Here is a 24,067-nt window from a genome sequence, read left to right as displayed (position 1 = left end):
AGAACACTGCTATTATAAATTGGAACGATTGCCACTTAATTTAGATTTCCCCTGAAGTCATGTGACTATTGGTCTGTCTCCACAAAATACACAACACCCTTGAGTAGTAAATTTAAAAACAGCCTGTCAAAACAAATAAACAACCAAGTACTACTGTGTACCACAGGGAACTTTACTCGATATCCTATGATAAACCATAATGGAAAATAATATAAAAAGGAATATATGTAAATAAATATATATATAACTGAATCACTTTACTGTATATCAGTAACTAAAACAACACTGTTAATCAACTATACTTAAATTAAAAAAAAAAACCCATTCTGCCAAATTGACCTATCTCTGTGGATTGTACACAGAAGTGCCACATACACATGCTTGATGCAACCATACCTGAAGTTAGCAGTCACAATTAGATGAATACTGAACCTGAACAGGGGCAAATAGTGCTACTTACTAAGATCAAGTAATCTAATTCTTTTTATTTAAATTGCAAACTCTTTCATAGTCCCATGATGAAGTTGTCATGTTTAGAAAATTATAAAAGAAAATGGAAGTGAGAATAAGAACATCAGAAAAGTGGAAAATATCTTACCAGGTTTTTTTGGTATGAAGACTCTGTTTTGGCCAGTAGATAAAAATTAACGATAGGATCTATTTCTGTATGCAATTTTTATTAATAGAAGGTCAGTTTATCCGTGGAATACCAGATAAGTGTTGAACAAATATTTCAAAAATAACAAGTTGAAGGGACATCAACTCATTAATCTGCCGGGTGCTCACAGCTTCAGTCTAGCCTTGATCCTAGTGGCCAAGTCAGGTCAAGCTCCTTCAGCCTCACTTGGTCTCCAGTTTGCTCTCCTGTGAAATGGAGGTATTAAAGTAGAAGCTTAAAAATTTACCTTTACAACGATATGACTCTTTGAAATTCTTCCTTGAAAGAAATAAACAGTCAGCCGGAAAGCAGAAATGGTTACTAAGCGAGGGATTTTGCCAGTTGACTTTGCTATGGTATTAAGATTTAACGTGAGGAAGTAGTAACTGTTCCATTGTGCTGAATGGAGCCTCACCCGGGCAGGCTGGAATCCTCCACATTACGGCTCATTCTCTTCTACTTCTTGCTTAAGTTCTGTTCTGTCACTGTTTGGGAAGAAAGTTGTGGTTAATCTATCTAGAGATGGGTTGAATAATTAGAGGAGATGCTTCCAGAGGCTACCAATTAGGGTCTCCTTCGGGGGGTGGTCAGATCCTACGAAAAAGTGTGTGTGAACACACACCCAAGTACATGCTCCCCACCCACCTATGTTAACCTCTACCCCGCCTCCCCTCAGGCTGCTCACATTGGAATGTATGCGCAGATCATCTGAAAGTGAAAGTGAAGTCCCTCAGTCATGCCTGACTCTTTGTGATCCCATGGACTGTAGCCTGCCAGGCTCCTCCATCCATGGGATTTTCCAGGCAAGAATACTGGAGTGGATTGCCATTTCCTTCTACAGGGGATCTTCCTGACCCAGGGTTCGAAGCTGGGTCTCCTGAATTGCAGGCAGACTCTGTATCTGAGCCATCAGGGAACCGAATCAGATCATCTGGGGGCACCCGTAAAAATGCAAATTCTGATTAAATAGGTCTGAGTGGGGTCTCTGAGCCTGCGTTGCTAATAAGCTTCCAAGTGATGTTGACACAGCTGGTTCTCAGACCACATTCTCTGACACATGAACACAGCATTTCTGGTGTTAGGGGCGGGGTGAATCAGGGATATCAGAGTCTAGAAGAGATAAATACACAGGCCAGTGACTACACGATGATGTTATAAGGGTTCGTAAAGACATACAGGTGTGCGTAAGTATAGGGGAGAAAGGGACTAGATAGAGAGGACTAAGAGTTGAACAATTTTAAAAAAAGGTCTGGCAAAAAAAGACAGATTTCTATCTATGGATTCCTTTGACAGTGTCTAGGAAGGAAATGAGTCTAGTTTGGCTAGACTGTATTTGGCACCTTGGATGGTGACCTCTCTGGGAGCAGTAACATTTTCTACTCTCTTTTTGTATTCTGTCTAGTAATACAACGCTGGCATATGAGTTCCCCATAAATGCTCATTTACTAAGTGAATAACTAAATTATTTAATGTGTTTCATTTAATTTTTGTAGTAAAATATACAAAAGTACAGAAGTTTACCATCTGAACCATTTAAATGGACAATTCAGTGGCATTAAGCACATTCACATTGTTGGGCAATTAACACCAATATCCATGTCTAGAACCTTTTCATCAGCACAACTGATCCTCTCTCTGTATTAACTCTCCATTTCCTACCTCCCTTGGCCAGCACCATTCTTCTATCTCTATCACTGTGACTATTCCAGGTACCACATATAAGTAGGATCCTATTTGTCCTTTTGTGATTGTCTTCTTTTACTGAGCATATTTTCAAGGTTCATGGATGTTGTAGCATATGTCAGGTTTTCCCTTCCTTTTTAAGGCTGAATAATATTCCATTGTCTGTATGCACCAGGTTTTGTTATCCACCCACCTGGTGATGGACATGTGGGTTACTTCCGCCTTTTCACTATTGTGAATAATGAAGCTGTGAATACTGAGGCACAAACATCTGTATGAGTATCTGCTTTCAACTCTTTGGGGAATATATCTAGAAGTGGAATTGCTGGGTGATGTGATAATTTGTAATTTTTTGAGAAACCTTCACAGTGTTCCATTTAATTTTAAAGTTTAAAAATTTAATTAATACAGGACATAGGCGATTTAAGCATCCAGGTTCTCCTTGCTGGGCTTAAGGGGGAGGGACCTTCAAATCTGGTAATCTGTAAAATGGGTTAGCTTGCTGAACATCCCCTGTGAGATGCCACGAAGGTGGAGCTGGATGGCAGGCTACATGTCACATCGTTTTACCCAGGCTGGAAGGACCACTTAGCAAGGGGAGTGTCAGGCTTTCACTGATCAACCAGCCCAGGCCTTCCAGCAAGTCTCCCTGTCCATACTGCAGTTGCGGAGAAGAGAGCTCCCCTCATCCCCATCCCTCCCCTTCCTATGGGATGGCCTGAGAAATTAAAGCCAGCAAGGGTCTTCATGCCAAAGGCAGAATGCTTTCTGCAACCGGTAACATGGGCAGTAACATTTTCCAGGGAGCCGATCTAACTCTGACACAGCCAAACCTCAGGGAGCACAGACTTCCCAAAAGCAGAATACTCTGAGGGTGTGGTCAGGGCTAAGGCCTGGGAGGGGCTGGCCCGGCAGCTGGAGGCCATTAAAATATGGCAAAGTCTCCCTTCTTTGTTCTCAGGATCAATTTAAAGTGCTACCAGCCCCTGGGGCAGCAAGTTAAATTCCAGGACAGGGATTTAGGACTATCCAGATGAAATCCTGACTCTCAAACACAGGATGTCATTTTGAAAAAGCTATGTATTGAAGTAACAGATTTTTAAAAAAAAAGCATCCACCGTCCAACCCTCCCCCACCAGCAAATTCACTGTTTTCACTTTCCCTTCTTCTCCTCCATAGCTAATGCAATTTTTATTGCTCTTTTTACTCAATCTGTCATGCCTTAGATGTCTCTTGTCTCCTCCCCACTTCTGAAGGCAGGTTTACCCAAATTTGTCATTTTCAGATTTCTTGGGATTGGGGAGAAAGATGAGTCCCCTTCCTTCTGTCTCAGCTTACTTCCCTCCAACACACACACACACACACACACACACACACACACACACACGCACGCACGCACACACTCCCTCCATCCCTCCAGGTACCCTGCTTTCTGTTGGTGACGCGTTTTCACTGCCTTGATGACTCACTGGTTTATTGCCCAACCTATTCCCATTCAGTTAGGAACAGAACTGTGCTTGTTCAGCCTCATGCCCATTCTCATCTTGAGTCTGCCTAGAGTCAGTCATTGCAGAAGGATCTTTCTGCAATGATCTACTGGATCGACTGGATCCTGTGCAGTTGACCCACTGGACCCCAGCTCTGGGCTTGCTGCCCTGCATCAGTATGGCTCATCTTCTTGCCTGCTCCTGAGTTTCTTCACCTTTCTCTCTCTCATATATATATATATATATATATTTTTTTTTTTTTTTTTTTTTTCTCTCTCTCTTCTGATAGGAGCTCTCAGAAACTTCATTTATACTAAGTGACTTATAAAGAGTTTCCTAGAGGATTTACTGTTTGTATCCACCAGAATGCAGTCCATTTTTTATATCTCTCAGATTTTTAAAACTGTCACTTTGGCATTCCTAGCACAGAGTAAGCTTTAAGGACAGTGGCTCTTTCCCTCTTTCCAGCATCTCTAAAGGAGCATCGTTCAGTTTCCTGACAGCAGGGCCATGACATGGGACTCTGGGCTTTTCCCAGCAACTTCTGTTTCCCACCTCCTCTATCCCTGACTCTGATTTGAAAACTTCCTTCAGATTGGGTGGCCCTGACAATGCTCCCCGGTTGCTGTTTCAGCCTTGTTGCACATCTGGATCTTTTGCTGCTGGGGACCTAACTCTGATTCCCAGATGCTTGCCTGCTTCAGGTGGTCTTTATTCCGATTGGGCCAGCTGTCCTGACTTAGCAGAAAGCACTCAAACTTTATCCTCAGAAATGGCAGGCAGGGGAATTTAGGATCCAGGACTAGATTAGAACTTTCTCTCTTCTGACTGAGCTAACATTTGGGTGCCCTGGTTTCCCATCTTGAATGGTACTTTTTTTCATTGATCAGTTTTCTCCTTTTAATGAAAAGATCTATGGTCTAGATTAAGTTTAGGGACTTAAAAACCAGTCTTAGAAAGACTAAATAATAGTGTAACTTTGAAGTCAGAGAAGCCAGAGGTTGGGTTAAATCTGCAAGCTTGAAAACTGAGCTTTTCTCTCAGCCTCAAGTTCTGCATCTGCAAAGTGGGGTTGATACTAACTACCTACTTGGTTGGCTATGACATGAAGTGAGATAGTGAAGTGAAAGTCACTCAGTCGTGTCTGACTCTTTGCAACCCCATGGACTATACAGTCCATGCAATTCTCCAGGCCAGAATACTGAAGCGGGTGGTAGCTGTTCCCTTCTCCAGGGAATCTTCTCAACCCAGGGATGGAACCAAGGTCTCCCACATTGCAGGAAGATTCTTTACGAGCTGAATCACTAGGGAAGCCCCAAGTGTGATAATATACATATAAACCTCTCAGTGCACAACCTAGATGGCACACAGGGCCCTACAACTATATACTTTTTATTACTTACTAACAAGTACTGAGCATTTGCTATTTTATTAGTACACTAATTTGTATTAATTAGGATACCGTTGACATCAAATAACAAAAATTGCAACCCAACTGGCTTAAAAATTAGAAAAAAAGTTTTTTCACATACCAATAATTCTTCGAGAGGGGAGGCAGTATGTTTCCCCAGTTGAATAGTTCAGTGGATTGATGATGTCGCCAAGGACCCATGCATTCTCCCTTTGTCCCTGCCATTCTTTTTTTTTTTTTTAATAAATATTATTTTTTTATTTATTTTTGGCTGTGCTGTGTCTTCGTTGCTGTGCCCGGGCTTTCCCTAGTTGCAGAGAGCAGGGGCTACTCTTCATGGCACTGCATAGGCGTCTCATTGCAGTGGCTTGCTTGCTGTGTAGCATGGGCTCCAGAGCGTGAACTCAGTAGCTGGAGTGCCCGGGGTTAGTTGCCCTGCAATGTGGAATCTTCCTGGACCAACAATTGAACCCATGTCCCCCGCAATGGCAGGCGGGCTCTTTATCACTGGACCACCAGGGAAGTCCCTGCCATTCTTGTCATATTAGCTTTGTTTGCAAGCCAGCTTTTCTCAACTCTCTAACTTGGCTAACACAGCCATCATCACAACCAAGCACAGTGGCGTCCAAGAAAGAAGACACCATGTGTGTATGTGTTTTGCTTTGTTTTTTTTTTTAATAAGAAAAAGGAGACTTTTCTGTTTCTGGCTATGAAACTGTAGCTGATATTGGAGTTGATTTCTGTCACAAACAACTATCAAACTGGATATAATATATGAAAAAACTGTTTTCCATCATCATTCACAAGCAGTGCGGGGTGATCCCCAAGAGAAGGGAAAATATAGATGAGCCCCACAATTGCTTTGACTTTCTTCCTGCAGACATTTCTGGATCACAGAGCAGGAAGGGGACCCATGCAGAGAAGGTAGCCTCTCTGAGTTTTGGAGACACAATCAGAATCTGGAATGCAGGGTTTGAAATGGGGGGCAGAGAGCTAGAGAGACAAAAGCCATAGAGAGAAAGAACCCCCAGTGGTCAGCTTAAGGGGACACTTTGAGTCCTTGGTTGAATACTAAGCTGAACAAACTCAGAGTAAAACTGTACAAAACCGGGCAATAAAACAAGTCTTGAAGCTGCACAGTTCCCAGTTCTCACACAGGAATGACAGCTGTTTGTATAGCAGCTAGATGGACTGGAGGGTCTTCTCTGGATACCTGAGCGTTCAATAGAGATTTGGAAGGATCTTGTACTAGTAGTAAGGCTAAACTAACCTTAGGTAAACTAAAGGTTACCTGCCATAACAAAGATCTAAAAATCCTTAAAAGAACTGATCTCTTTTTTGAAAAAAAAGTGTGTCTATATGTGTATGTGTGTGTGTGTATATGTTGTCTGTTTGTCTGAGATTCAAGATTAACTAGGTGTTCTGTGTTTCTATTTGCTAAATCTGGCTGGCAACTCAAGATAAAATGTACAGGCATATATCAGATATTAAATTCCAGACAGGTTAAATTCCAGACTGTCAAAATAAGGTGACTATCACAATAAAGCAAGTCACATGAATTTTTTGGTTTCCCAGCCCATATAAAAGTTATGTTTATGCTATACAGTAGTCTATTAAGTATGCAATAATGTCATGTCTAAATATATATATACCTTATCTTCCCTGGGGGCTCAGACAGTAAAGCATCTACTTGCAACATAGGAGACCGGGTTCGATCCCTGTATCAGGAAGATCCCCTGGAGAAGGGAATGGCAACCCACTCCAGTATTCTTGTTTGAAGAATTCCATGGACAAAGGAGCCTGGTGGGCTATATAGTCCATGAGTTGCAAAGAGTTGGACATGACTGAGCGACTAAAACACACACACACATACCTTAATTTTAAAATGCTTTATTGCTAAAAAATGATAACTATTATCTGAGTCTTCAGTGAGTTGCAATCTTTTTGCTATAGTAACATAAAAGATCACTTGATCACAGATTGCTATAACAAATATAATAATTATGAAAACTTGAAAATATTGTGAGATACTGTGAGAATTACCAAAAGGTGACATGGAGACATGAACTCATCAAATGCTATTGGAAAATGGCACTGAGACATTTGCTCAATGCAGAGCTGCCATAAACCTTCCATTGTGAAAAGCTCCATGTCTGTGAAGTACAGTCAATTGAAATACAATAAAGTGAGATATGCCTTACTATAGTTACAGAAGATGTTAATATCAAGGAAGGCTGAATGAAGGAGACGTAGGAATTCTGCATTCCCTTTGCAACTCTTCTGCAAATCTAAAATTATTTCAAAATAAAAGTCTAAACAAGGAAGTTTATAAAAGAGTTTTAATTACTTGAGAAAATGTTATGTAAAAAAAAAAGCAGGAAACTTACCTGTGTGCTCATTATGGTATTATTCATATATTTTAAAAGGAAATTTATCCTTAAAGGGTGAAAAACATTGAAAGGAAATATATAAATATTAACATGGTTATAGGTGGATGATTATATTCTCTGTTGTTTTCATTTTCTTTTTTATACTTTTTAGACTTCTAGCTTTTGTATAATAAGTATACATTACTTTTAAGAATTAAAACAATTTAAATAGTTAAAAAAAAAAATCAAGCTTATCTGCAGGTAACTTAACTGCCTGCCCATATAAAGCCTATCACTATTTTAGGGAAGATAACAAAATCTAGAATATAATGTTCACATTGCCTAACATCTAAGAAGCAGAGCAATGTTTCTCCTTACCAGTAGAAAAAGCAGTCCACAGAAATATTAAAAATGGGATCATGGTGAAATTTTCAAAAAAAGAAATTTAAAGGAATTCCTTGGCAGTCTAGTGGTTAAGACTCTGTGCTTTCATTGCTGGAGCCCAGGTTCAATCCCTGATCAGAGACCTAACATCCTAACATTGCTGTGTGGTACAGCCAAAAAAAAAAAAAAAAAAAGGAATTTAAACAGTTATTATAAATATATTGAAGAATCCAAAGTAAAACATGAAGATAATGAAGACATAAATAGAAACTACAAAAATAAAGAAACCTCTAGAGCTGAAAATACAAATATCTGAAGTGAAAAATTTGCTGGTTGGACTTACCAGCATAATCAATACCACAAAAGAAAAGATCAATGAACTTGAAGACATAGCAATAAAATCCATCCAAATTGAAGCACAGACAGAAAGATGTTTTTCAAACAATGAGCAGAGTTACAGTGCCCTTTGGGATAATATTATGACTAACATACATTCAACTGGAGTCAGAAAGACACAAAGGGCATTTTGGTCAAAAAATATATTTGAAAAAATAGTGGCCAAATTTTAAAAAAATTTGATGAAAACTATAAACCATGGATCTTGAAATTTTAATCAACTCAAGAGAAGATAAATACAAGGAAAATCTTAGCAAAACACATCATAATAAAATTATTGATGGCTCCCCTGGTTGTCCAGTGGTTAAGAATCTGCCTTGCAATGCAGGGGCCATGGGTTCCATCCCTGGTCCAGGAAGATCCCACATGCCATGAGGGCAACTAAGCCTCTGTGCTACAGCTACTGAAGCCTGAGGGCCCTACAGCCCATGCTCTGAAACAAGATAAGCCACTGCAAACAGAAGCCCACGTACCACAACTAGACAGGAGCCCCCTCTCTCTGCAACTAGAGAAAGGCCATGCATAGCAATGAAGACCCAATGCAGCCAAAAATAAATATACAAAACATATTTTTAAAATTCTTTTAAAAAATTATTGAAAACCAATGGTAAAGTGGAACTCTTTCAGTTAGCCACAGAAAGAGATACATTGTGTACAAGAAAATAAAAAGTAAGTCTGGCAGGGCTGACTTCTTATCAAAAACACTGCAAACCAGAAGACAATGAATGACATCTTTAAAGTACTGAAAGAAAATTAAAACTTACAATCTAAAATTCTACATCCAGGGGAAATAGTGTCCTTCATAAAATGAAGACAAAATAAAGACATTTTCAGGCAAACAAAAGCTGGAGAATTTATCATCTGCAGTAGTAGACATACAAGAAATGATAAGGTAGTTTTTAGTGGAAGGAAAACAATACTAGATAGAAATTGGGAACCACACAAGGGAATTAAGAGCTCTAGAATGTAAGCATGTGGATTAATATGAGACATTTTTCCTTATTTTAAGACTACTTTAGAAGGTAATTGACTGTCTAACCACAAAATAATAATAATGTAGTCTAAGATTTATAACAAATGTATAAAAAGTTAATGAAAGCAATAGCACAAGGGAGGAGAAAGGAAAATGGAAGTAGTTTGTAACTTCTTATATTAACATGAGGTAGACTATGACAAGTTAAAGATGCAGCCTGTAAACACAGAAACCAGTTTTAAAAAGAATAGCCAAGAGGTATACCTAAAAACAAAAAGAAGAGATAAAACAGAATACGTAAAAACAAAATAAAACTCAGTCAAATAAAGGCAGAAAAAAAAAAAAGACCATATGGGATGAATAGAAAACATCAGGATCATAGAACTAAACTTTACCTTACTGAAATTATATTAAATGTAAATGTTTCTAACAATCCAATTACAAGGCAGAGATAGTCAGAACAGATTAAAAAGCCAAAATCTAACTAGATACAACCTGTTAAAATTGCATTTTAAATAAAAAGTCACAGATAGGTAAAGACAAAAGGTGAAAAAGATATACCATGCAAGTATGAATCTGAGGAAAATGTCTGCAAAACATGTAGCTGATAAGGGACTTGTTTTCAAAAACAATGAAATTCTACAAGTTATTCATAAGAAGAGAAACAATCAGATTAAAAAATTCAGATGACAAATAAACATATGAAAAGATACTACACATGATTAATCTCTAGAGATATACAGACTAAGACCACATTGTAATTCTACTACAGACTCACTAGGATAGTTTAAGTTAAAAATTCCTGACAAAACCAAGTGTTGGCAAGGGTGCAGAAGAACTGAAACTCTTGTATGTTTCAGGTAAAAATGCCAAATAATATATTTCAAAATGTTATCTAGGAAAGAGTTTGGGAGTGCCTTATAAATTTAAACATAAACCTAACATGTGATCTAAAAATATCATTCTCATTTTCCCAAGAGAAAAAAAAAGTCCATATAAACACTTGCTTGTAAATGTTCATAGTAACTATGTTCATAATAGACAAAAAAACTGAAAAGAACATAAGTGTGCATCAGCTGATGAGTGCATAACAAATTACATTATATTTATAATGGAATACTGCTTAGCAATTAAAACAAAAAGATGAACTGCTGACACATATAATAACATGGATGAATCTCAAAAGCATTAGGCTATGTGAAAGGATTCAGACATGTAAGACTATATCTGTATGATTCAATTTATATGACATTTTATAAAATGTAGAACTATAGTGATAGAAAGCAGATCAGTGGTTGCCAGCGACCAGGGTGCAGAGGAAGGAGACTGACCTCAAAGGAGCATGGGAAACTTCTGGGAGAAGAAATAATTTTTATAATGATTGTGGTGGTTGTGGTTACATGACTTGTCTAGATCTGCAAAAACTCATCAAACTGTGTATTTAAATTGGTCAATTTTATTGTATGTCATTTATTAAATGACATCTCACTAAATCTTAAAAATAATAAAAAGAAAATGAAAATCAAACAAAACAATACAAAAAACCCTATAATGAGAAGAAAGCTAAAATAGCTATATTAATAGAAGAAAAAGAAAACCTTTCCAAGAACAGCTCCCGTTCAGAAGACCTCCCCTCACATCTCATTGACCAGATTTTGCTAATGTTCATGCTTAAACCACTTCCCTGGTGGCTCAGATGGTAAAGCATCTGCCTACAATGCGGGAGACCTGGGTTCAATCCCTGGGTTGGGAAGATCCCCTGGAGAAGGAAATGACAACCCACTCCAGTACTCTTGCCTGGAAAATCCCATGGACAGAGGGGCTTGGTAGGCTACAGTCCACGGGGTCGCAAAGAGTCGGGCACGACTGAGCAACCTCACTTTCACCTTCATGCTTAAACCAATCACTGACAAGGGAATGATATTTATGAAGCTTAACCTTGGAGCTCTGGAGCGCTCCTATTATAGAGCAATCAGGAATTACCTATCAGACCTGAGGGGATGGAGGCAGTCTCTCATGGGTATATGGTTCAGTAGAAGTGGGTGGGCCCCTTAACAAGAGTGAGGTTATGGTAACTGTAGCATCTGTAACAAGGAAGCCCTCAAATTTCAGTGACTAAACACCTTCAAAGCTAACTCCTACCTAGCCTGGCAGGACAATACAGATGTTCCTGGTTGCAGGCAGCTTTCCTCCATGGGGAGATTCAGGGACTCTTATTTCTTCCCCATCTTGTGGCCCTGTCACCTTAGGTATCTGCTTCCATCTAGCAGATGAGGGAAAGAGACTGTAAGGAACCCACAGAATTACTTCAACTGCTTCCCTCAAAGTTACATGTGGAATTTCTGCTCATACTCACTCAACACATAAACACTTGGAAAGGGAGCTAGAAATACAGTCCCTGGCAGGAGAGCTGATTCCCGGTGATAATTCCCCACTGTGGAATGTCACACACATTTTGGTGGCAAGCTGGGTGTCCACTCTAGTGGGGGTGGGGGGTGGGGGCACTCACTGTTGAGTGACAAATCAACACTTTCTACCACAGAAATGTTATTTATGCTTTCTCAGTTATGCCCCAAACAATATTATTTTTGTCCCCACCTTACAGATGTGGAAAAAGACCCAGAGAGGTTAAATAATTTGTGTCAGGTCAGAGAGGTTTGTAAGTGGCAGAGCATGAATGTTCATCTACGCTGTGTGACTCCAATTTGGTTCCCACATCACCTGAAAAAACCCATCACCACTACTTTCTTTATTGTTTGACTCCTGGTGCTTCTGGCTCAGATGAGTGTCAGAAGGAACACTTTTAAGAATGGACCACACAGGTGAGGAGCAGGTGTCTGCCATATACCCACCAAGTTCTCTTTTTGTCACCGTATTTTAGACCGTGGAAATGCTACACCAGCCCCTCTTTTCTAGAGTAATGTTGACCCATGTCTGGGCAAATAAGAAAAGTTTAGTACAAGCAGGACTGTTCAAATAAATCCTAACTCTCTCATTTGTCAGCAATAAGTAGTTCTCATGACAACCCCCACTGCTTCCCCACAAAATACAATGCTTCGCTCTTTTCTTTTTCTTATACTAGCATGCAGTGCCTGAGTTTGTATGCACAGTCCTGTCCGATTCTTTGCAATCCCACAGAGTGCAGCCCTCGAGGCTCCTCTGTCCATGGGATTTTCCTGGCAAGGATACTGGAGTGGGTTGCCATTCCCTTCTCCAGGAGATCTTCCCAACCCAGGGCTTGAACTCGAGCCTCCTGTGTCTCCTGCATTGCAGTCAGATTCTTCAGGGAAGCCCAGCCTGCAGTGAGAAGTGATCAGATCTTACTTTTGGTTTTCATCATAATCTTTGACCATGCCTGGCATTCTGTATGTCACACTCGTACCCGAGATGGCAGCAGAAGTGTGGTCTTGAAGGAGAAAGGATGTACTGGCAAAGGAGAGGGCTGACAGGAAGCTCTTCCAATTTATTCAAATGGTAGTACCGTCCGCATCTCATTTCTTAAATTAAAAACAAACACAACATTTTCCCTATGCTGCCAGTGTGAGATGAACAGGGTGGAGGAAGAAAATACTAAATGAGTTCCTCCTGACTCAAAGTCCTTGGTACGTTACCTGAAAATGTGTTTACTGAGGATGAATTTCTTCTCCTCGAGGAGAGAGACTCATTCCAGCCATTCACCTCTTTAATCAGAGCTCAAGAACTTTCCAAGTTAATTTATTTTAAGCAATTTCCTCCTGGAAACCCAGCACAGAGGTGGTCATACCCTCCATCTGAAGTGCTAATAACTCACATTGTAACTCCAGTCGGCTCCCTTGTCTGCATTTGGCATATTTTGTGAAATCATTTTAATATTCCATAATCACTTTAATACATGGTGTAATCTCGAACAAATTACTTAGGCTCTCTGGGCCTCAAATGCCTCATCTGTAAAATGAGGGGGTTAGAGTAGATAGTGGTTTTGGATCATTTTTCCTTCAAATAAAATTTTTACGTGGCGTTCCAATAGGTAAGGGATAAAATTACACCAGCTCTGGTTGGAGCGGAAGCCTTTACTAAACAGGCCTACCAAGTGTCAAACACCGTGCTGGGTGCTGGGTGAGTATAATACAGCTTCTTTTCTCATTCTGATGGGGGGACAGGGGTAAACACAGGACAGCTGTGCAACCACGGACACATTCAAATCCCGGGCCAGAGGGGGGCACAGGGTACGGGTGTGTGGGGGACAGCAGCCTGGTGTGTGGGGGACAACAGCCTTTTGGCTGTCGCCAAAGCAGATGGCCGAGTCACAGTGCTGGGGCCCCTCCCCTGGTTTCCGCACAGTCACGGGGGCAGTCCGTGCATTCTGCCAGCGGCCCAGCCCAAGCATACCTGCATCTGTCCAGCTGCCTGCGTCAGGACTCCGGGCTCAGAAGCTGCAGTGGCGTCTCAGCCGTCAAGACCTGAGGATCAGAGGGTCAATGCCCGAGCCTTCTGTCCCCTAGGGGACGATTCTAAGGCACAGGCCACCAGAGGGCCCGCAGCAGTGCCTCCTTGAAGAACACACTCTTTCTTCTCTCTCTCCTTCCTTGACTAGCCCCCCTGCTCCCTGAGCGCTGCTCTCTGAGAGCACTTCCCAAATCAGCCACTCACACCCAAGTCAACATCTCCAGTTTCGCCTTCAAGGGAACCGAACCTAAAGGGGTGGCCCTGTGCTGCAGTGTGAGAGCGCAGAGCTGGGACAGGACAGCAACAAACACTGAGAAATGAGAAGCCGCGGAGTCGAGGAGGGGCTGGCTGGACCAGCACACTGGAGCTTGAGCTGTTGTCTGCATGAAATCTGGGGTCAACCACCGTCCATCTGCCCAGGACGCGCTCAGACCACTTCAGCCCTCCAACCCTTGTGTGCTTGGAGAGAGCAAGCTCATTCTAATATTTGCTAATCAGGGCAGACGAATCAACAGTGCACTTTTCAAGGGTTAGCAGAGGAGAGGCCACTTCCAGCTGCCCCTGAAAACGGTGTCCTTTCTCAGGAGCTCCCGAGACTCCGCTGGGTTGCAGTGCCCTCCTCATCCCACCAGTGCTCAAGCTGAAGGGCGGCTGACACAGGCAAATCACCGGCCAGCCTTTCCCTGGAAGCGGAGTTCATTCCTTGTGATTATTACCTCATTGTATTTAATCTGCAAATGAGGAGTTAGAATTTAAAATGTGTCTTGAAGAGCAGGAGGTGTGGAATAGAATTTTACAGTAGGGAGGATAGGAAACCACTTCCTATGTTGTGCCCCTGCCTGAACATAATAAGAGAAATGAAAATGAAAAAAGGTAAAATGAGGGGAAGGGAGTTCCTTTCCCTTGCCAATTATAGTGGCGAGATAAGGAGGAGCTAACAGTGAGGCAATTCAAAATTCATGGTGGAAGTCCTGTTCCTGTCTGCTAGAGGAAGGCCACAGCTTGGACCATAAGCTTTCTAGCCACTATCATGAAAAGGAAAACTGCCAGTTACAATATTTACAAAGTCCATAAGGGAAAGATGGAGGGCAGGAGGAGAAAGGCATGACAGAGGATGAGATGCTTGGATGGCATCACTGACTCAGTGGACATGAGTTTGAGCAAGCTCCAGGAGATGGTGAAGGACAGGGAAGCCTGGCGTGCTGCAGTCCATGGGGTTGCAAAGAGTCGGACACAACTGAGCAACTGAACATCAACAACAGAAGTAGAAAGAAACCGGTCGCTGAGGTAGGGCACAGTCTTTGTAGCACAGAGACCATGGTAAAATTTCTCCATGGGTCCTAAGTAGAGAGGCTGCTGCCAGAAGTGGTGAAGCACGTCTGTAAACCTGTCCTTAGGGCTGCTCCTTAGGACGTCCCTCAATACAGACTGATGGCATCGTGACAAAACTGCAATTCACCTCTATGGGGGTGATAGTAGGATAGGGCCAGGTGTCACACTCGCTGATGGTCTACTTAATTCATAATTCAGGGGTAGATTCTCAGGGTACCTAAAGGAATATAGAGACTGCATTCACGTCGGGCAATCATCTGTAAATATTATTTCATGCAGCTGAGCTCTTAAAAGTATCAGGGCAGAAGAAAGTTTGAAATCATCATCTGGATGGTGGCTGGTCCAGGTATTTGGTTAAGCACAAAAGCACCTGCTCTAGCCATCTATCAGCCCACCTGGGGCGGGTCAGACATCCTCCAGTGAAATGCTGGGTCCAGCCCCAGACGCTCACTGTGACTGGGATGCAGACCTCCACGATTTCCGTGGGCAGATGGCCAAGATTCTCCTCTGAAAGTAACTTCATATTCTTTCTAACTCAGAGGCAAATGGGTGATCTAGGCCCCACAAGCTTTATGTCATAAAGCACGGATGTAGCAATTTTAAACCACACACACACAAAATATTGAAGCAGGGATCCCAAACCGGCTTCTGCCACAGGGAAAGAAAAGTCATTCAGTAAAGTGTCCCTGAAGTGGCTTGCTGCCAAAATGCCACTCCCCACGCACCTTCCAGGAGAGATAAATTTACCAAAAACAGTACCTCTCTACTAAATGACTTGCAGAGGGCGATTATGAGCTACGAAGTGGATGAAGATGGGAAGATGTCTACAAAAATGGTGGCTTGGTTTTAAAATCACTAATCAGAATCCCCACATAGAGTAGGTATGTAGCAGGGGTAGTAATCCTTGTTGTCTTAGGTGTTCAGTGGTGACCGACTCTGAGAGACCATGGACTATAGCCCCTCAGAGTCCTCTGCCCACATGGTTTTCCAGGCAAGAATCCTGGAGCGGGTTGCCATTTCCTTTTTCAGAGGCTCTTCCTGACCCAGGGTTTGAACCCAGGTCTCCGGCATGGCAGGCAGACTCTTTACCCTCTGAGCCACCAGAGGCCTAGTTTTGTGCAAAGCTTCTACAGACTTTGCTCTGTTCTCTAACTGCAAGGGCACACACCAGCCCAGCCCTAAGGGGTGGAAGTTCAAGAAAAGGAAACAGCAGGGACAAAGACTTAACTTTGGAAGAGGAACTAGAAAAGACAGTAGGCTGGACTGAGATAAATCACACAATCTTGAGGACTTCCTTCCAAGGCAGCTTGTCTGGGTCCCCACCCAATACAGTAATCCCCTCACAGCCCCCCTTACAGGTAGGCACATAACTTTTCACTGAATGGTTTTTAGAGAGAAGAGGATAACACCGAACAATAAAGCTCCCCTCATCACTGATGACTAACTGCTAATGACAAATGATGCCAGTTCAGTCTCTAAGCAATTTTTGCCCAGTGACTCAACATAACACCCGAAGCAAGTCTATTCCTCCTTTGAAAGGCAAAACTTCCACATAATCCAAAGATAACTACTCAGAGCTCCCTGTTGTCTTCTCCAAGTCTTCCAGAAGAGCCTATTTCCATATAAGGTAACGCCTCTCTGGATGAGGGTTGCCAGACTTAGCAAATACAAATGTGGGATGTCCAACTGAATTTGAGTTTCAGATAAATAAGGAATACTTTTTCAGTATAAGTATGCTTCATGTAATATTTGGGATGTATTTACACTGAAAAAGTATTCCTTATTTATCTGAAACTCAAACTCAACCAGGCATCTTGTATTTTAGGTAGCAGCTCTACTTTGGTCACATTTTAGTTTGCAAATGTTTTTGAAAGGTAGTGCCTAGAGCTTAAGGCATTGTTCCATTTGAACCTTCAAGCAGAGCTCAAGGTGGGTGAGAAAGTCTGATGGAGGAACAGTGGTAAGGGGAAGGAATGGGGACCCCCTCACCCCTTGACCCGCTCCCCATTATCCTCACCCATGCTTCTGTGTGAAGAACAGGGTAAAGCACCTTCTAGAGAAGGCAGAAAGCCCCTTCCCTGGCATATCATCTTGGGATCAGGGCACAAGGTCAGGCCAGGTGGGCACCTTTGGGTACCATCATGCTTTGCAGCCTTAACTTGGTAAAGCATCTCCTCCACCATCCCTAAGCCCCCTCTAGCTATTTCCAACTTCTGTGATGTGGCCGCACTTCCTTCCCGTAATGGACTCTGCTGTCTCTATTCATTGTTGGAGGTATTTTCAGCCCAGATGATAGCATATTGGCACAAAACTACACACAATAACTGGGGCCTCTCTCTGCACTTACTCCCCTTCAATTTCCTTTGCTCTTCTGGCATCAATCTTCTCCCCTTCCTTTACAGCATTCCAGGTCTTTTGATACATTAAACTAGATTATAAACTCCTCTAGGGCAAGGGCTATGCATACTCTTAATATAGTAATAATGCCTCACTTTTGGAGAAAGTTTTTATTGCAAAAGCCTTGTCTCATTCCATTTTCTTATTTTTCTCCTCACACTTTCACCCCAGTGTCGCTGCAGGAGCAAATGTTTGGAAGTCACTCCTGGTCTGGAACCAGGGCCAGTTCTAGACATCTAAGGACACTTTCTCTGTTATCTCCCATTTTGGTCTTTGAGGCCAGAGGTCACAAAGCACAGCCTTTGGCAGGACTATACTTAACCCATTCCAGGCAGATAAGACCCCTTTCTGTTTTTGAAACTTGTCAGATGGGCATTCCACAACTCCCCTCATGGCCTCACTGAACGACTTTCACTCATCAGGAAATGAAGGCTTCCTCTCCCCCACCCCTACCTTTTTAACTCGTAATTCCATTCTCTTATTCTATGATTAAATCTTAAAGTTCTTTTTGATTAGTAATCCCCGTGTTTAACTTCAATAGGAGAAATAGACACCTGGAACCAATACAAAGGAAACGTAGTGAAAATGATTAGTGGAATGAAATGTTGCTATGGAACATACTCTTTTGCTGGCCATTCTGCTAAAGTAGCATCAGGGTCACAGAGAGAAGCAGAGAGAAAGTGAGGGAGGGAGAGAGAGCGAATGGGCTGATGGAGGCAGCAAAGGGAACACACAGGGTCTGGGTGAATCTTAGGATAATTGGCAAATTCATTCATTGGGACCTTTTGACATTTGCATGTTCACCTTTAAAACAGTAAGGCGATTTTTCAGATCTGATCAGGAAAACCTGTTAGAAGTGAGAGCGTAGGACCCTCAGGGGTTTTCAGGGGCAACGCCTGCAGACAGATCCCTGTAATCAAGAGACAGTAATGGTTGGCTGTTGTGACCAGAGCCTCTAAGGGTCTCCGTGATCTGGCAGGAAACCTACAGAGGGGGGACTCCGCTCCCTGGGGATGGGTGTGGATCAGAGTTGCTGGAGAGTGAGCCTTCCTGCCCCAGGCAAGCCTACAGGCTAAGCAAGCTGAGAACAATTGGTTGGGGCAAAAGCCTTACCTATACATGGAGTTACTCACTCTGGAAAATATTAATAAAAGTCATTCATAATGAAAGCATCATCAGATTCCAGAGTTATGACTTAACACATTGTGTTGGTCTGTTTCAGGTGCTATGTTCCTTTAGCTCGAAACATATTTTATCCTTTGGTAGTTAGGACTATGAAAAGGGTGTGGTGCTATGTCCAAGCACCTGTAGTTATTAATTTAGTATCATTTTCTGCTACATAAATGGTTATCTAAGGCTGACTCTCATGACATAACACAGCTGACTACCCACTGCCAAGAGACCATCCACTTTTGTCCTCATCGTACTGGCCCTGCCTGGAAAGTCTTATTTCTTCTTTCCATTTCAACTAACTACTGCTGTTTCAATGACTGTAAGATGCACCATTAATTTAATAACATCTGGGGGTGGGGAAGGGAGGAGAGAAGAATCCCTTCCACATTGAATATACAATGTCTATTGTTGACTCATCCGTCCACCTCACAGCTAGAGACCTGCTGGTCATTCAAGACTCGGTTCACAGTCATCCCCACTGAGCTGTTTTGGACAAGCTTCCTCAGGATTGACCACTCCCTTATGTCACAACTGCATCTGGCTGTCACACTTACTGAGTCAGGAGGCACAGACTCTAAGCACCTCAAGGGCAGGAGCAGTTATATTTACCTCTGTTTTCCCAGGCTCCAGCCCAGTAAGTGGCATTAATTCACTCCACAAATATTTACTGAAGACCTACCATGTGCCAGGCACACTTCCTGACTTGCACTTTGTTAAACAAGAGTTTTTAGCAAACATCGACTCTACAGTGATGTGAGAGACATAAAACGAGCATATGACAGTCTCTCTCTTCCACTATTAGACAGAGATGGGAGCACTGTGTCTGCTGTCAGCTTGAGCTGATATAACAAATATCATGAACTGGGTGGCTTAAACAACAGACAATTATGTCTCCCACTTCTGGAGGCTGTGAAGTCTAAGATCAAGATGCTGGCCCATTCAGTACCTGGTGAGGACCCTCTCCTGATTTGCAGACAAATGCCTTCTTGCTGTACCCTCACACGGCATAGATATAGGTATAATGCCTCTCACGTCTCTACTTATAAGGGCACTAATCCTATGCAGGAGGGCTCCATCCTCCAGACTGAATACTCCCTGAAGTCCCCACCTCCAGATACCTTTGGAGATTAGGGCTTCAATTTATGAATTTGGTGGGGGGACACAGTACATTCAGTGCATTGCATGGGCTAAACTGAAAGTGACCAAGGACCAGAATGTGTGCTTCAGATGTTAAGCACTGTGGGTAGTTAAGAAATGGAAAGATTTGAGCTTCCGGAGGGGTCAGGTCTTACTCTTCTCTGTAGCTTCAGCATCTCTCAAGGCCTAACAAGAGGCTTGCATTTAAGGTTGATTGAATTAAATTGAAAGACTTCCCAGAGAAATTCTAGAGGATTCCATGGGATGGGAAATGCAAAGGAACTGCTAGGTGGGTGAATAGCATGAAGAAAGGCTTGGTGACAAAAATAAATTTAGAAGAATTTTTTTTAGCATGTTAAAACATATATAACCTTCTGTTGTTGTTTAGTTGCTAAGTATTACCTGACTCTTTGCGACCCTATGGACTGTAGCCCGCCAGGCTCCTCTGTCCATGGGATTCTCCAGGCAAGAATACTGGAGTGGGTTGCCATTTCCTTCTTCAGGGGATCTTCCCAACTCGGATTGAACTGGAGTCTCCTGCATTGGAAGGCAAATTCTTCACCACTGAGCAACTAGAAAGTCTCATATATAACACAGAATCTACCATTTTAACTGTTTTTAAAGTCTACAGTCCAATGGCATTAAGTACATTCACATTATTGGCCCATCAGGGACTAATTTTTAAGTCTCTTGCAGATGGGTTCATACCTGGCTAAAGGCACTTTTGTTAGTGGAAATAAGAAACACTTGTTAGTGGAAATAACGATGTACTGGAGTAAAAGCAATGTTCCTCTCCCAGTTGGGGCAGTTTCCCATTAACAACTGTGATTTGTTTTGCATATATTAGAGAGGCTGTGACACTGGGGGGTGGGGTGGGGCACCAGTGCTGTGTTTGAATTATCCTTGAGAAGTTTTGAACAATGAACACTAAAAATTTTCCCCTAATACTGGGTCATTTGTATTCAAATTAAAAGCACAAAGCCCCATTGTGGGGGGAAGAAAAGAATCTTTATTGGCAACCAGTTCTGTCCACTTAAAGCAATAAATAAAAAGTTTAAAGAGTACATTCCATATGAAGTACTGAAGCTATTAATACACTTGGGTTCTGAGCGTCCGCATCCCCCCCACCATGGGTCTATTTGTGGGAAGAGTTAATCAGTGCCATAGGCACCCCGAGAAGGAAGGAAGGAGGTGGGCGAGGGGAGGCGAGGCCTACCCAACCACAGGGCAGTGAGCAGAGCCTGTGAGATCTGGGTTTTGGTCTTGACACTTCGCTGTGAATCTTCGGGCAAGGCACCCAAACACTTCACGCCTCTGCACCTTGGAGGCTGGAATCCCCGGAGTTTACAGTCCTTTCATCTCTTTCAGTCCTATCTGGACAATATTTAGCCAAAGTTCGAGACGAGTGGGTGACCGTGCGGGGAGTTAGCTGAGGGACCCGGAGGCCCACGTGGGGACTCCAGAGTGGTGGGACGCGGGGTGCCTCGGAATGGCGCTCAAGCAATGGGATTTCCAGACGAGTCTTTCCAAGGCCAACTTTTAAAGGTCGGAGGAAAGTTTGTGGCGGGGCGGGGGCCCCGAAGGGGGAGAGCTGGGTGGGTTCCGACGCCTCCTCCCCTTTAAGCGGGTGGTCCCAGCGCTGCCTCCGTTACCTGGAGCGGGGAGGGGCTTGGGAAAGTTTGTGTTTGTTGCTGGCAAAGCGCCGGATGGGAGGCGCGGGCGGGCGGGTGCTGCGGTTCTTCCCTCCCGCTTTCGGGAAGCGGTCGGGGCTGCAAGCTCAGCTCGGCGGGGCGGCCCTGGCGCCCGGCTCCCGGTGTCCGGCCGGCTGGAGGAGGCGGGCAGAGGCGGGCGGGAGCGGAGCGGAGCGAGGGGCGCACGTCCGCCCCAGCGCTGGGATTTCTCGGCTCGCGAGGAGAGCGGAGCAGGCGCGCGGCCCAGGCGGAGGAGCGCTGACTCTGGAGCAGCCGGAGCTGGAGGAGGAGGAGGAGGAGAGGCGGCGGGGAAGGAGGAGGAGGGGGAGAGTCGCTCCCGCCCGGAGAGCATGGGGCGCCTGGCGCCGAGGCCGCTGCTGCTGGCGCTCCTGTCGCTGGGTGAGTGCGCGCGGGGCCCGGTGAGGCGCAGGGGGCTCGGCCGGGCGCGGGGGGACCGGCGGGGCGCGGCTGCCGCGCGCGGCCTGGAGCGCCGACGGGGCCGGGGCCGCTCCCGGGAGACCTGCCCAGGGTCCGCGGGCGGCAGGGCCCGGCTGGGGAGAGGGCGCGGGGCCGCCCGGAGCGGGGCGCGGGGTGCCAGTCGCCGTCCTGTAGGCCGAGCCTCGCCCCCATGTGCGGGGGGGAGTGGCCCGCGGCCGGCTTCCCCCGGCCCTCCCTACCTGTTAGTCGCCAGCTGCCGGCTCACCTTGAACTCCCGGCCCGGAAGGTGCCTGCGGTCCCGGCCCTAGTCCCGGGCTTGCGAGCGGAAATCTGCGGCTTTGATCTGCCCCGCCATGGCCGAGAGAGGCAGAACCGCGCTCCGCACACACTCCCCCGCGCCCAGTTGCCTTTCCGGGGAAGCGAGAGGATCCACCAACTTCCTTCTCCGAAGGTCACCGGGTGGCCCCGAGCGCTACAGTCAGAATGGGTGTGCGGGGCCCTCCGTTGGGTTAGTTGTAACTCGCTCTTCTGCCTTAGTCTTCTCCTTCAGCGCCTGTAGAAGCTGCCTCGCTGCATATTCGCACACAAAGACCTGGGTGCCTTGGCTTCTTCAACTTTTCCTACCTGTTACTTTTCTCCCTTGCTGTCCCTCTGTCTTCCACACTCTCTAAACCTCGGTGCCTCCTGATCCTTTGACCCAGCGCCCTCCATCCAACCCAAGGAATCTTTGGTGTTTCCCCCCGCCCCCATCTTCCATACACACAGACACCATCTTCACCTTGTATAATGTGGTTATATTAATATAACCAAGTGGTTATCAGCCAGAGAAATCATCTGCTTATTAAGTGCCCACCGTGGATCAGGGAGGCTGACTCTTAGAAGCTGTTCTTGAAGCCTTTAGTCAGTGTCAACCAGAACAGAAGGAATCCTGTGACCTGCCTGGGGATTTTCTTCCTCACCGCTGGAGAAGGCAGAACTGAGTCTTTTATAAAGCCACGCAGTGTGTGATGTCTATCCTAGCCAGGCCCCAGCTGCACACAGGCTAAGTGGCTACGCTGCACTTATGGTCAGAGGGTCCCAGTGGAGGCCTTCCATTGCCACTGCCAGCCTGGCATCAGGGCTCACGCTGTCCCCACCCCTGTTACTCCTGCTGCTGGTGGGGGCCCGCCTTTCTAGCTGCTACTGTGTTTTCTTCCTTCCCCTCTGAGGGGTTTTCTGGAACTTCCTCCCTAAGAGAGCTCACCCAACCACCACATTGCTTTAGATGCCACCAGGTGCAGAAAGCTTGCACATCTTTTCACTTGATTTTGTGGCATCTGTTCTGTGCTCTCAGGTCCTAGTGCTTTTATTCTCTTCCTGTCACTCTGGGACCCTTGTAGGTTTTCCCTTTGTTGCACACCGCTGGTGATAGTCCACACCCATTACATAATTGGCTGATGTGTCTGGGTCAGGCAGGGCCACGGCCACTGGTGGCACTGACTGTGCACTGCATAACTCTAGGAACAACTCTAGGAGCTGCCGTCACTTTCTGCCTGTGTGAATGACCCTCCCTAGAGTTGTGCAATTCACAACCCTGGCACTAGTTAAGTGGGTGGGGCCAGGTAGAACCTTGAAAAGAATGTCCTCGAGTAATCATGGTAAGAGGAAAAAAGAGAAAGGTCAAAGAGACTAACAAAAGCAAAAACAGAAGTGGGGAAAGCCCGGCTTGGGGTAGCTTAGGTGTACCAGTCCACCCTGCCTGGCTGGATGTCTCATGTCACCTGTGCGCCTGGAATGTCTCTGGTGTCACCAGTCAATGCTTTGCCCCCTAACAGTTACTGAACTTCGTGTTTGCGTGATAACTCTGCCATACCGAATCTCACTTGGTGTGGCTTCAGTTTGACCTCCCAGATGCCCTCCCTGTGATACTCTACGCTGTATTGATTGCTGCCACCCAGTATGTTGATAAGCTAGATCATCTTTCCTCTTGTATTGCAACCTGGGCATAGTCTTACTGTCACTTTCTTTGACCTCCACATTCACTCTGTCTCTCAACTCTGTCGCTTTTCCCACAGTGCAGACTCCAGCATCTTCTGTTCTGCCTTTGTCTAAAGCTACCGTCCTCACCCCAGTT

At 44.4% G+C, this 24,067-nt stretch overlaps 1 protein-coding gene and 1 long non-coding RNA gene across 4 annotated transcripts in view; one reads left to right on the top strand and one right to left on the bottom strand.

Annotated features, from left to right (window-relative positions):
* Positions 1-658: 658 nt before the first annotated feature.
* On the bottom strand, positions 659-22,625 carry LOC139035120 (uncharacterized). 3 transcript variants are annotated; one of them, XR_011487633.1, is made up of 4 exons: positions 22,194-22,625; positions 20,228-20,362; positions 1,074-1,143; positions 659-864 (listed from the first exon to the last, which is right to left on the bottom strand). It is a non-coding gene; the product is annotated as an uncharacterized lncRNA (long non-coding RNA). The 3 variants fall into 3 exon arrangements; XR_011487631.1 differs by lacking the exon at positions 1,074-1,143; XR_011487632.1 differs by lacking the exon at positions 1,074-1,143 and having other exon boundaries at positions 22,220-22,625.
* PTGFRN (prostaglandin F2 receptor inhibitor) overlaps positions 21,575-24,067 on the top strand; it is an 83,450-nt gene continuing 80,957 nt past the window's right edge. The window contains exon 1 of the mRNA XM_070467242.1: positions 21,575-21,915. Within this exon, the coding sequence (XP_070323343.1) occupies positions 21,867-21,915 (49 nt within the window). The 5' untranslated portion in view covers positions 21,575-21,866. The remainder of the gene's footprint in view (positions 21,916-24,067) is intronic.

Source organism: Odocoileus virginianus, chromosome 5 (assembly GCF_023699985.2).
Source record: "Odocoileus virginianus isolate 20LAN1187 ecotype Illinois chromosome 5, Ovbor_1.2, whole genome shotgun sequence".
Taxonomy (NCBI): domain Eukaryota; kingdom Metazoa; phylum Chordata; class Mammalia; order Artiodactyla; family Cervidae; genus Odocoileus; species Odocoileus virginianus.
Note: the sequence above shows the minus strand (reverse complement) of the source record. Positions and strands in the feature narration are given on the sequence as shown.